The 13,910-nt window shown below is 43.3% G+C and overlaps 1 protein-coding gene across 1 annotated transcript in view; it reads left to right on the forward strand.

The window, feature by feature from the left end:
- Window positions 1–13,910, forward strand: part of myo9aa (myosin IXAa) — a 204,572-nt gene that overhangs the window by 83,337 nt on the left and 107,325 nt on the right. The window contains 1 exon segment of the mRNA XM_084337743.1: window positions 12,365–12,459. Coding sequence (XP_084193869.1) covers window positions 12,365–12,459 — 95 coding nt within the window.

The following is a 13,910-nucleotide window of genomic DNA, read 5'->3' on the forward strand; positions in this document are numbered from 1 at the left end:
GTATTCGAGCCCCTGGCTTGCATCGCATTCACGAAAGGGGCTAGCTGAGGGCATGCTGAATGTGATTTGACCAAAGCAGAGTATACCAATAGGGTCCAGCTGAAGCGCCGGAGAATCCTGGCTGCAGCTGGAGGCTACTCGAGTATACACACAGACAGTGGAGCTGTTTGCAGATAGCGAGCATTTTGACTTGTTGCATGGTGGCGATGTCTCGCAGATAATACAACTACAAGTATGATTATATAATATATATATTTTATAAAAAAAATAATATATTTAATTTCTTTTTTATAAAACCAAAAACGATCGGTATCGGCCGATATGGCTCATAGACGATCGGTGATTGATATCGGTGGCAAAAAACGTGATTGGGGCATCCCTAGTTGAGATACAGTTTACAGATACAGTTGAGATACAGAGACAAAGTTTTAATAAACAAGACAAAACATAAGATTTAAGAAGAAGAAAAAGAAAGAAAGAATTGATCAGTTAAAACAGTTGTGACGGAATGGTCTGTGATTATGGCCATAAACTGTCCAAAGATGATGAGAGTATCTTTAGGGTGGAAGGTTGTGTGTTTGCAGCACCAACACTAACAATCAAATTTTCCAAATGCAGAACAGGCCCGGGGGACCTGTATGGTTGGCTTGAGCTGGGCATTGAATCTAGTATTGTATTGAATATGTCATACATGGATGGCACTGGTCCACTCACCACCCAAATCACCCTTGAGTTAAAAATAAAGACCTTCACAAATCATGTGTTGCCATTACGACATTTAATGACGGTACTTTTCTACCATGCTACTACTACTACCACCTCTATAATATACTTTTGCATTGCAGTGTATTAGTGTGTTTATTATTGTGTCGTAGCTAGAGCTGCCGCGGTATTGATTATTTCCTTACCGCACAAATTTGCAAAATATTTCCTACCGCCGCGGTTTTTACCGCACGCACACAAAAAATAAAATAAAAAGTTTGAATGCATTTTTTTTTTAGTAGTAGTCTACTCTTTATAGCATATAGCCTGCCTCTAGTCTAAATGTCTATCTTTAGAGGATGACTTTGCAGCATGAATATTGTTTGGGATTCGGCAAGCACGCATTCGTTATTAAAAGTGAAACACGGATTCGAAGTCTCCCCTCTGGTCGTGCGCCGTTCACTAGGTGTCGCGGGCAGGAGTGGTAGCGGCGCGCCCGCCGGTTACCCCCCCGACCCTTTCTTCTTATTATTATTATAACGTTACTACTTATGATTACAAAGGCATTCGATTTGTGGCATTAACGTTAGTATAGTTACACGTTCGTATTTACCGGACCATAGCAAGGCAAGCGTTACTAAATTAATATCTAAGTTCCTTTCTTTGCTCAGAGCGTGCCGAGTTGTACCCATTCTGCGGTCTGTTAACAAAGTTTTCAATCAGACAAGTGTATAGAACGAAGGGCTTTTATTATAACATTTCGTTGCAGTAAAATCATTATGCCTCGTTCCCTGAGGAGCGACGGCAATCCACTCCGGTCTCCGGTGGGAGCTAACGTACTATTAGCCGTGTTGTGACTGAGCTCTGATCAATGGCTCATGGCTGAGATTCAGGAAGTAAAAGCACTTCGCGTATCTCTTCTGACCAATCTGTGGTCTGCAGTGTTTCATGTGACTTTTCTGGTACCCAATAGGGTCGCTTGGAATCTCGACAGAGAAGTAGGGTATATCTGCAGAGCCGCAAGCCCAACGAGAGCGTAATAATAATAATAATATAATAAAAAACAGCGGTGATGCCGGTATTCAGCCCAACGCTGCGGTGGGCATGATGTAACAGCGATACCGCGGTAATACCGATACCGCGGCAGCTCTAGTCGTAGCCTACTAGTGTGAAGAAGCTCTTTGCTCCACCCACTTCAAATAACCAAGTTAATCAGGCTGCTGATTGATGGGGAAATTGAGATCCCACCCATTGTGACGCTTTGATGCCTCATTTCCTGTTTCACCACCACTTTATTGGATGTTTCCATGTTGTGTTGACACTTGACACGTCGCCTCACGGCTTCATGCTTGTGGCCACATACAGGCAGCCAAGCCCACTCAGCCCAGTCATCAGCAACTCTGAATTTAGCTTTGCTGTAAGGAACACAGTGTGTAAACATACTGTACATATGCAGAGGACAGACTGACACTCTCACACTTTTATTCTCTTAACAACACACACTGCTTTTCATCTATCAGTACTCAGTCTCTGACTACTAAGTCTGTTCTCACAAACATCCTTTGATTATTTGTGTGTGTGTGTGTGTGACTGTGTGTGACTGTGTGTGACTGTGTGTGACTGTGTGTGTGACTGTGTTCGTGCAGATAACATCCCCTGCTTTCAGCAAGGAGTGCTGCCAGGGGGGGATTCTGTGCCAGTAGGAATGGAACTTCAAAACAAAGTCGGCTAACCTTCAATTTAGGAGAAGCTCATGTCTCCTGCTGCACCTGCTCAACAAGAATCCACAGCATTTTACTACGGCTGCATTGGCTGGTAGTGGAAGCAAGAGTCATACAGGCTAGTCAACCTTTGGGGTCAGGGCCTCAAAGTAAGTGGAGATCCCTGGTATGAAAATAGAAAATCCCTCGAAAAATCCACCTCAAGCTTTAAATCATTGTAATAATATCCGAAATAGAGGAACTAATGCCAAGTTAACCACAAACTTCCACCAACAAGTGCTTGGTTTTTAATCCCCAATTTTTGCACTCTTGTCATACAGTAAACATCACAAATGATTCTGGCTTCTCCTGGCAACGTGTCGAAGTGTTGAGAAAGACACTTAACCCCTAACTGCTCCCAAGGAGCAGGTTGGTACATTGCATGGCTGCCTCCGCCGTCGGTGTGAGTGAATGGGTGAATGTGTCATAAGTTGTAAAGTGCTTTGGATAAAAGCGCTATATAAATGCAGTCGGTTTGTTCTGAATCTCTATGGGCTAGCAGTAGGTCTATGTGGCTGTATTATGGCCTCCCTCGCTGTCCCACATGAAGGCCTGTATAATCATTCCCATTTAGTTGATGTCTGCACCCTCCAATAGCCCACAAAAAAAGGCTTGCAACTTTAGAAATGGGTTTCTCTTTCACTGAGTTGAAAGCTGCAGCTGTGTTTTCCAGGAGGTGAGTTGTTTGGTACTGCTTTGCCCTCTCCAGGGGTGTAAAAAGTACTCAGAAATTATACTATATTATATTATAGTGAAAGTATGGGTACCATCTCAAAATCATACTCAAGTAAAAGTCAGAGTATCTGGCTAAAAACACACTTGAGTAAAAGTCAAAAAGTTTCTACTTTTAAATGTACTTGAGTACTAAAAAGTACAAGTAAAAACTTTTTATTGCAAGGGATAGACCAGGGGTCTCAAACTCATTCCATCTTGGCCAAGTTTTTATTTTTACTACACATTGCACCACGTGAGTTAGTTGAAGAGGTGAGCCAATTAGTGAAATCATCAGCTGGTGTTTAGGCAAGGCTGGAATGAAACCAAGCATACACTCACACAAGGACCAATCAGCATGGGTATGGGCGGGTTCATTTTCCATTGATGGGGATTTGATTGGCTGTTTTTAAATAAAGTGCGGCCGCGGATTAATAAGTTAATAACGTTAGTTCGGCCAGAGAAACGAATATGCGAATTAAAATAGTTGGACCTGTGAGATTTGTACTTTGTAGGTCTGCATTTTAAATGTAAGGAGTAAAAAGTATATATTTTTTCTCTGAAATGTAATTGAGTAAAAGTACAAGTATACAAACCTAATAATACTCGCGTAAAGTACAAATCCCCAAAAACGCTACTTAAGTATTGTAACAAAGTACAATTACTCAAGTACTTTACACCCCTGGCTCTCTCTAGCCCCTTTTACACAGCCTATTCAAGGCGGGAATGTTACTCTTTTATTCTGCCTCGCTGTTCTGTATAAAAGGTATGAACGCGGAATGGGGTGTTGTTCCGGCATTAAGCAGCCAGCAGAGGTAGTCACATTGCCAGGATGCGGTAGTCTGTGTAAATGGGACTGCCGGCTTCCCTGTCCTGGTGTGATATTTTGATGACATCTTTTATGTCTAATTATATCCAACGGTACATTATCAAAAGGCGGGTTGCCCTGTACACACACAGCAGTGACTGACTGGTAACTCACCAGCCTCCAGTCAAAACCGCAACACTGCATCATCTACTATTGGATAAAGCCATTTTTTGGCATATGGAAACGTAGGCTATGTGACATAACATTTAACGACTGAAGTTAGTAGCCTACAGACATATCCAAGAGCAGCAGGGGTAACACTTGCCATCAGAACTGGATTGCAGATCTTTGGTGATATTCCACCTTTTCAATTGACTCCCTGCTTGTGATTTTCTAACCGGTAATGTATTTTATACAGTACTTTCCTCCGCTCTTGTGACTCGTGCCCCAGTAACCTGCCTGCCAGTCAGCCAGATGAAAGGTACTCAAGATAGTTTGTTATCTTCATGTAAGCATTCCCTCCTGTCATTCCAACGGCAGCTTATCATTTCATGATTGCAATAGCTATATTCTGGTATTTGGGGCTATGGAGGAATACGATATGGATGAGGCGTCTAGCGGTCATGTCATAAACTGTATAGGCAGGAGACCTGAGATGTGCTGCTTCCTTACCTATGGTGCGTTTAACACAACGCTGATGCGTTGCACATAGGATCACACCTCCGATTCCGGAATGCTGGCGCGCTATCTAAAGGCACACGCGGTGGCGGCATTATGTTCTGTTACAACTCGCTCTGATCCAACCTCTACTGAGCAATGCATAACAGAAATGTAGACTCAAATGGTGTCTTTGAAATGGGTCGCTTACACGTCATAGGCTTAAAAGGATTGCTAATATCAAAGTTAGATTTCTGTCCCCAGAACCTGCATGTGCAGCATGCCTGCATCACTCACTTGTGTGTCATATCATCCCTATGCACGCAGGTACTGCAGTTGGGGCCATACCATCGGTCACTGAGCTATTATATGGGAGATGAAACATAGCAATGGTGGGCATTGCATGGTAGGAGCAGAATGATCTGTTTACATTACCATGTAACACCTCATTAGCTATGAAGGATTCACCATTGTCCATGATGGTTTGTGAGTGTGTGCCTGGGCGTGTGTATGTGAAGAAATGCAGGTGGACATTCAGGAGAGAGAGAGAGAGAGAGAGAGAGAGAGAATACACACTGAGGGCGTTACTGCAGATAGGAGGTTAGTGGGAAGTTCACTACTCTGAATCACAAGAGGAAACTCCTGTCAGATCCTATCTTTACTTGGGCAGATTTGAGGATAAACTTCTTGTTGGTTAAAAGATACGTATGGAGGGAACTGACTTCAGATCAGTATCGGTAGACAAGGGAGAATGGATCTGAAGATCACACAGAGCTTTGCTTGACATTATTGCTTTATCCTCACAATTTCCTGGAAAATAATGATCCAAGTTTCCAGTCGCAGAGCAGTAGTGGGGGGGGGGGGGGGGGGAATGATGATGACGACGATGATGATGATGGTGAGAGTTAACTCTTGAGTTTTTTTTACATGTTTTGCAACAGGGAAGAATTGAATCCTTGCACCGAAGAACCATATAACTCCATTAAACAATTAATAACACACCATCAACTATGAATGTACACAACACTCTAACTTACCACCACTCTACATAATAAAGTTGAAAGACATTGTTCTTCTGAAAACGCAAAACTGATTTCTAGGACCTGGTCTGAGGTCCTCAACCTGTGGTGACACTGCTTGTTAGAATTGTCCCGTTCAATTGGCCGAGAAGTTCATGTTTTTGCAGCCTTTGTGAAGCACTAAAGTAATTTTCGACTGTGTCCTCCGGGTCCCCTGCAAATGAGGAGGAATGTGGCTATTTTCCAGTCATCTTTCCTAATTCCAAGGGGCTTACGCTATATGAAAGATGTCTTAGATAGTCGGGGAGTCCGGGGGACCCATGATTATTTTTATGACGGCAGGCTTTCATCTCCAACCCTGCGACTAATGTCTGTAATTCCCTTCTACTAACTCATGAAGAGCTATACTGTTAGAACACAGAATCTCACTGCCCTGTGGGTCTCTTCCTCCTCCTTCTCAGAGCGCCACACACACACACACACACACACACACACACACACACACACACACACACACACGTCTGTCATCCTGTAGAAGTAGTGTACATTCTTTCTTTTTGTCTCATACCATGTTGTTATACCAGGGATGTGAGTCATCAGATCCGCCTCCTTTGGTTTCTGCCACTGTTCTCATGTCATATTAAATGAAGTATAAATCTCTAATGTTGACACACAATTCCCAAAAGGCTTCAATAAACTATTTATAGTAAATGTGTCATACTGTACACTACAAATCTTGGCTTCTAAGCCATGAATATTGCGTTGCAATTGACCATATTCACACAGTGGTCATTTTGCTCTTGTAATGCTCAGGTTGGGTTCGTTGAGCGTGAGGGGGACAGAGGGGGATTCCCAGAATAGAGGATGGTGTTTCCTTCAATAGGATCTTTATGTGCTCTCACTGAAGAGCTTGATTGATCAAATTGGGAGTGTTGGACCTCATCAGCATCAGATGTGATATTTGTACAGTAACTGTGGTGTAAAAAGAGACACTTTTGTTTCCATCATTCACATAGTGTTGTTAACTTTGTTGCTAATTCTTCAATTCTTAACAGATTGAGTGAGCTGAGTTCTCTTTTTTTTGGCACATGTTGATTTGGAAACTACATTTTTTTTATTAAACAAAGGAGCACAGTGTAAACCACTGTAGGGAATTTCCATCTACGAGTTCAGTTTTCAACCTTTATACTGTAGGCCAGGGTAGATAAGGAATCAATAGCCTATTGTTGAAAGGAGATTTTGCTATCATGCCGGGGCTCGTCAATGTTTCTCTCTCTCTCTCAGTTGAAACTCCAAAGACACACAGTATTGTTCCTCTCCAGCAGTTTTGGAGTAGCTAGTAGCCTAGTTATTGTTATCTTGTCCTGCATTGTCTAGCATAAAGTCACTTTCTCCGCAAGACCGAATTTCCACTCGTAGACTTTTACCACTAGTGGTGAGTTGAACCTGTTTGTATAGCCTCACCTCAACAACATTAGGGAAAACTTGCCATTGCTAGAACCCACACATCCCACTTAGCTCTCACTTACGTAGGTGGGAAACATGAATGTAAATCCTCATGTGATTAACCGACCACAGTGACCACAGACCACTTCAGTCCAAATGACCTTAGGTGTGAGATTACAAGGGACATGCCTAGGAAGCCTCTGAAGAACCCTGTATCTGCCCACGCATACTATGACATAATCATGATGCATGCTGGGGCGAGTCACCCATCCTTTCATGCTGCTGCTGCCCGCATACTGTGGCGGGTGAGTTGACCGAGTGCTCAGCTGGTAAAAGGGTGCAAGAGCACGGGGGTCTAATGAACAATGTTCCCTGGCATGACTACTGGTTCAATGAGGACATTGTCCAAATTGGTCTGAGAAATATTTCCCCAGAGTGCTTTCTCTTGCCACCACAATCAATCAAATAAAGATGTAGGATTTAAAGATTTGATTACTCTTTTCTAAACATACTTTGCACAGCCTGAAGTAGGCTATGTTTATTCCATGGTGTCCCATGATACACGGCAAAGGATTTCTGTAAATAATAAGTACAACGGTTTTCTTTTTCATCACACGACCAGGAAACTGAAAACACCCACCAGCGTGAAAATGTATTTGTAACCCTGCCTAACCAATTCATGACGTGCTTCAAATAGATCATCCTTCTGTGTGTTGTTGATTCAAGTAGTCTTTTGTCCTCTTCCTCCTTTGAGAGACTGTGTGTGACCCCTTCCATCCCTTCGCCTGGACAACAGTTCTTCTCTGTCCTTTCCTCAAGGAGCCAGTAATGAAGTCTGCCTTTATCATTAAGCTCTGCACTGCGTGAACCAATGCCTGCATGTCAGACAGAGGCCTAATGACTCCGCTGCAGACAGAGGCACTAATGGAATCTCAACAGAATGCCTGTCTTAAGGAGGACACAACTATAATTAATTTCCTGTCCAGAGAGTGAGATCAGTGTGTTGTAAGAGTGAACGTAGCACCACTGTTTTCATTCTTAAATCGCCCTTTTTTCCGTTGAGGTATCTGACATCATAAATATTATGGTCAGTTAATTACTGAATGTGTCTTAAGTTGATGATTTCTTTGAAGTCTCTAGCTTAGGAGATGTTTATGTATTTCGCCATAGCTTTCAAATATGTGCCCTTAGTAGCCAGACTGGCTTATACAAGAGGACAATAGATCATCATTATAAGTCACATGGCATCTAATCAAATTGCTTGTGAGGTTTTCTCACTGTGACTGATAATTCATCATTCTGTCCCTCTGACTTCTCTGTTATTGTAGAGCCAAGGTAGCACCCATGGCACCCTAGTAAATTGTCAAATTATTTTATTATTAGTTATGTTTATTTAAATATAAACATTTTTATTTGGTGTTTCATTGTTCAATTTCACCTTTTCATTGATTCCTGATCCACCTGTTTCTGTGAGAGACATGGTGTGCAGTCTGGAGTTGAGTTATGATATACCGGTATGCCAAGCATAATCATGTTAATATGTTTTTATTGGTGCTGATAAGGAGAACCCTTGCCCAGTTTGGATATAAGAATAGTCAAATACACATGTTGCTGGCCGTAAAAAGATTCTGGACTAATGACGCATAATTTTACACAGACCAGGTGGACTTTTGCACAGTGTATATGGACATAAATCACCTCAATCTTTTCATGGTTCCAGATCTGATTTCCTGCAGGCATAAGGTGGAATGTTGAATGTCGATCCATTTGGCCAAATACTTGGAATGTTCCGCTGTCTGCAGAGTGTGACTTGAGCGCCTTTCCCTCACTAGTGCTACGTGGGCTGTACTGAGGGTTTCTATTGGCCGCCTGTAGAGGAAGTGCTTAGGATGCTGAAGGACGATTGGCTGTCCTCGTCTGACCTGTAGTTCCTGGATCAGGCAGGTTAGTGCTTCCAGAGGCATATGGAGTGATGGATGAGCTCCCTTGTGCATCACATGAATGGAAACCCCATCAAGTATGATTGGTTTTCACCACGTCATCTTCACCCGGTTCCATAGTATTAAGTGAATCAAATTTATACCAGCCTCTCTTTTGCAGGTTTTTTTCTTTTGTTTCTTCTACATCAATGTGTTGTCTTTCTCCATAAAGAGAAAGGGAGAGAAAGAGGGAGAAAGAGAAAGAGAAGAGATTAATACTTTTTTCCTCAGTGTCTGCCCAAATTTATAATTTGTCTGGCGGTTGAGTCACAGATATAGCAGTGAGGTCAGTCTGGTGCTGCTTGCTTGTGAGACAGTTGTGTCAGCCCTGCCTTACTGGTAGCAGAATGGCTGCCTGCTTCATACTATCCAGTAGCATGCTAAGGATGTGTGAATCACAGTGAGGCAGACTTGTGGTCTACCAAGTATTTACCTGTGACACATTGCCCAACCGCATATATATATCCATATATATATATCGATATCGGTCTGTACATACCTGCATATAATCTTTTTTACATATCTCTAGAATTTATATCTATCTGTATATATCCCTTACCTTCTCTTACTAGTTACGCTGCTGGCCAGTATGACTACTTACCATAGTGTCTTTGGTACCTTTGATACCTGTATCACTGTACATATTAATACTACAACCCTGTATATACATCTGATTAGCACTATTACTCAGTAGTACTAATTTATATATTTTATACACAGTTTAATCACCTGTGCATTGTATATTACTATTGTAATTTGTTAGAATAGAATAGATCTTTATTTGTCATTGTTGGTACAACGAAATTTGTTAGGAACATCACCACTGGCATACAACATAAGATATAACATGTGCAAAATAATAATGTCAATAATAATAGTAATATAGTAATAAAGTAATAAAGTATCAATGTCCCAATATATAACATACCATAATTGTCCCAAGTGCATTTAGTGCCCGTGCAAATAAATTAATAAATATAAATATTTCAGTCCAGTGAGTTGATGGAAGGAGGGGGGGGGGGGGGGGGGGGCGTTGACTTGCAAAGGATGAAGTATTGTATATAGTGCAGCAATGCAAGTCCGGTTCACAGTTATTGTTGTAATGTGGGAGTGGGAGTTATGTCACCGGGGGTGGGATGCGGGGGGGGGGCAAGTTGATGTTCGTCGTTGAGCAGCCTGACAGCCCGTGGGTAGAGGCTGTTGGTCAGTCTGCTGGTTCCGGACTGGATGGATCTGTACCTTCGACCAGAGGGCAGCAGTTGAAAGAGATGGTTTGCTGGGTGGTACTGGTCAAGTAAGATGTTATTTATACGCCGTAGGCAGCGGGAGGTAAAGACTGTGGAGATATCTGGGAGGCTAGCTCCAGTGATCCTCCTCGCAGCCTTGACCACTCTGTGGAGGGCCTCCTTCTCTGCCCTGGTGCAGCCAGTAAACCACACCAGTAGTCCGTACGTGAGTACACTCTCTACTGCGCAGTGGTAGAAGTTGGCCATCAGTCCCTGTGGGAGTTTAGCCCATTTAAGCTTCCTAAGATAGAAAAGGCGCTGCTGTGCTTTGCCCACAGCAGAGGCAATGCTGACCCCCCAGGACAGGTCATCAGACATTGTCACGCCCAGAAACTAAAATTTTGAAACCCTCTCAGTCTCCACCTCCTCATTCCCAATGAGGAGTGGAGAGTGGCTGAGGTCACCAGTCCTGCGGAAACTGTAACTGTTACTACTGTAACATTTGCCCTCTGGTTCGATGCCAAACTTATTTTCCTTGTACTGTACTTGTGCTGTATAATGACAATATATTTGAATCTAATCTAATCTTTAGCATGAGTCCATAATTACCATTATTGCTGCTGTCGGACAAAAACATTGTATTGTACTTCTATTTTGGTAATTTTCATGTTTTTTACTCAAATCGAAAGTTGACACCATTAGGAGCATGAATGAAATCCATTCAAAGCCAAATGTTTAACCTAAAATAAATACAAGTGTTGATCTGAAAAGGAGATTGTTTTTCTTAATTCCTGAAAAGTTTATCCTTTTGGAGATGCACGCCTTTTGCCTTAGAGATATGGCATTAGCTTAGATGCGTGGCATTATCTTAGGATCCTGCCTCTCACAGCAGCACGTTAGGAAGACGGCGCACAGCAGTGGCGTTGGTGAAGGGTGTGGACGGGGTGTTGGTGAAGGGTGTGGACGGGGTGTTGGTGAAGGGTGTGGACGGGGTGTTGGTGAAGGGTGTGGACGGGGTGTTGGTGAAGGGTGTGGACGGGGTGTTGGTGAAGGGTGTGGACGGGGTATGGGGTGAAGGGTGTGGACAGGGTATGGGGTGAAGGGTGTGGACGGGGTATGGGGTGAAGGGTGTGGACAGGGTACGGGGTGAAGGGTGTGGACGGGGTACAGCAGTGGCGTTGGTGAAGGGTGGGTACGGGGTGAAGGGTGTGGACTGGGTACGGGGTGTTGGTGAAGGGTGTGGACGGGGTACAGCAGTGGCGTTGGTGAAGGGTGTGGACGGTACGGTGTGGACGGGGTACGGGGTGTTGGTGAAGGGTGTGGACGGGGTACGGGGTGTTGGTGAAGGGTGTGGACGGGGTACGGGGTGTTGGTGAAGGGTGTGGACGGGGTACGGGGTGTTTCCCATTCCACAGACGCGGCGCCCAGGCCTCTCCACAATGATTCACTGAGGAATTTGTTTACTTGTGGTGGAGCTACAAATAACTGCAGGGTTTATATAGAGCGAACAACTACTTCCCTCCAGGCAGCCATACAACACAAACAGGCCGAGAGGGGAAATGCTGGACCTTCTTATTAAAGCACAACCACTACACATGTTCCACGCGGCCACATGGATCCCATTACCCACTAGGAAGAGGGTTTTTTCTTTTTGCCCCAGGCCTTCGCTTCATCATCCTTTCCTTGGCTAACTGTGATATCAGAGGGTTCCAGTGTTTTCTAATCACTTTGTCCGATGCCGTTTTAAACCATCGGGGAGAGGAGGAGGCGTGATACTCTCTTGAGTATCTAAAAAATATAGGCCTGTCTATTGATTTATAATGATGTCTTGGTGGAACAGACCTTCTGAAACATCATGGTTTTAAGCAATACATGTAGATGTACGTATGTTTGGATACTACGAGAATGAGTAGACTCCTCCTATTTATATACATAAAAGAATATGTAAAATATATAAGTTTGTCACTAGTAAAAGTCTCACTCTTATTCTACTTTATATTTCCACATTTGAATTTGTTCTTAATCCCTCTCCCATTTTTCCTCCTCTCCTCTCCAGGCATTCGGGAATGCAAAGACAGCCCACAACAACAACTCGAGTCGCTTTGGCAAGTTCATCCAGGTCAACTACCAGGAGAGCGGCACTGTGAGAGGGTAAGGTCTCCCTCCCTGTTTCTCTGTGTCTCTCTCTCTCTCTCTCTCTCTCTCTCTCTCTCTCTCTCTGTCTCTCTCTGTCTCTCTGTCTCTCTCTCTCCTCTCTCTATCCCACATTGAGTGTCTCTCTCTCTCTCTCTCTCTCTCTCTCTCTCTCTCTCTCTCTCTATCCCACATTGAGTATTTCTCTCTCTCTCCCCCCCCCCCCTCTCTCTCTCTCTCTCTCTCTCTCTCACTATATATGCTGCCCCTCGGGGACATCATTCGAGACCACAATGTATGCTTCCATAGTTATGCTGATGATACACAACTATATATCTCCGCAGAACCAAATAACACTACAGCCATACAGTCCATTACAAACTGTCTGTTAGCAATAAACAAGTGGATGAACAATAACTTCCTAAAATTAAACGAAAGCAAGACCGAAATCCTATTGATCGGCCCAAAAGCGAAAAGGGAAGTGCTGTGTGAAAACCTGGGGAGTCTGTCATCCTATGTAAAGACTGAGGTTACAAGCCTAGGTGTCATCTTGGACTCAGACCTGACCTTTAAGTCTCATATAAATAAGGCCATGATTTCTTCCACCTAAGAAACATAGCGAAAGTAAGACCTTTCGTAAATAAAAAGGATGCAGAGACACTGATTCATGCTTTTGTATCAAGTCGGCTTGACTATTGTAATGCACTGTTCACTGGTCTTCCCAAAGCAACCATTGGGAAGTTTCAGCTTATCCAAAACTCTGCAGCTCGATTACTAACTCATACAAGGAGAAGAGAACATATCACTCCAGTCCTAGCCACTCTGCACTGGCTTCCAATAACTCATAGAATTGATTTTAAGGTCCTTTTCCTAACATATAAAGCTCTTAATGAGCAAGGCCCAAAATACATAGCAAATTCCCTAGTTAGTTATCTGCCCTCAAGAACGCTACGGTCATCCACTACAGGTTTACTAGACACACCCAGAAACCAAAAGAGGATAGGAAGTATGGCATTTGCCAACTATGCCCCAAAACTATGGAACACACTACCAACACACATCAGAAACGCCAGCTCCATACACATTTTTAAAGGAAAATTAAAAACGTACCTATACAGTCTAGCTTACAAATAGTTATGGCTTGGAAAAACCTGATGGATCCATGAGGCTAGGATAAGCCTTGTGGACCCAACTCTTTTAGATGAGGGAACGGGTACATACGCACACAATACACGACCACTGATGGATCCGTAAGGCTTGGATAAGCCTTATGGACCCAACTCTTTAGATGAGGGAACGGGTACATACGCACACAATACGCGACCACTGATGGATCCATGGGGCTTGGATAAGTCTTATGGACCCAACTCTGACCACTAATAAAAACGTAACTACACTAGCGTTATAAGAGCTAACATTGCTACCTACCGTACAAGTGCATTGGTTTAGTGCATTTCCTACTTCCGGTT

The sequence above is a fragment of the Notolepis coatsorum genome (genome assembly GCF_963971535.1).
Source record: "Notolepis coatsorum genome assembly, chromosome: 20".
NCBI lineage: Eukaryota > Metazoa > Chordata > Actinopteri > Aulopiformes > Paralepididae > Notolepis > Notolepis coatsorum.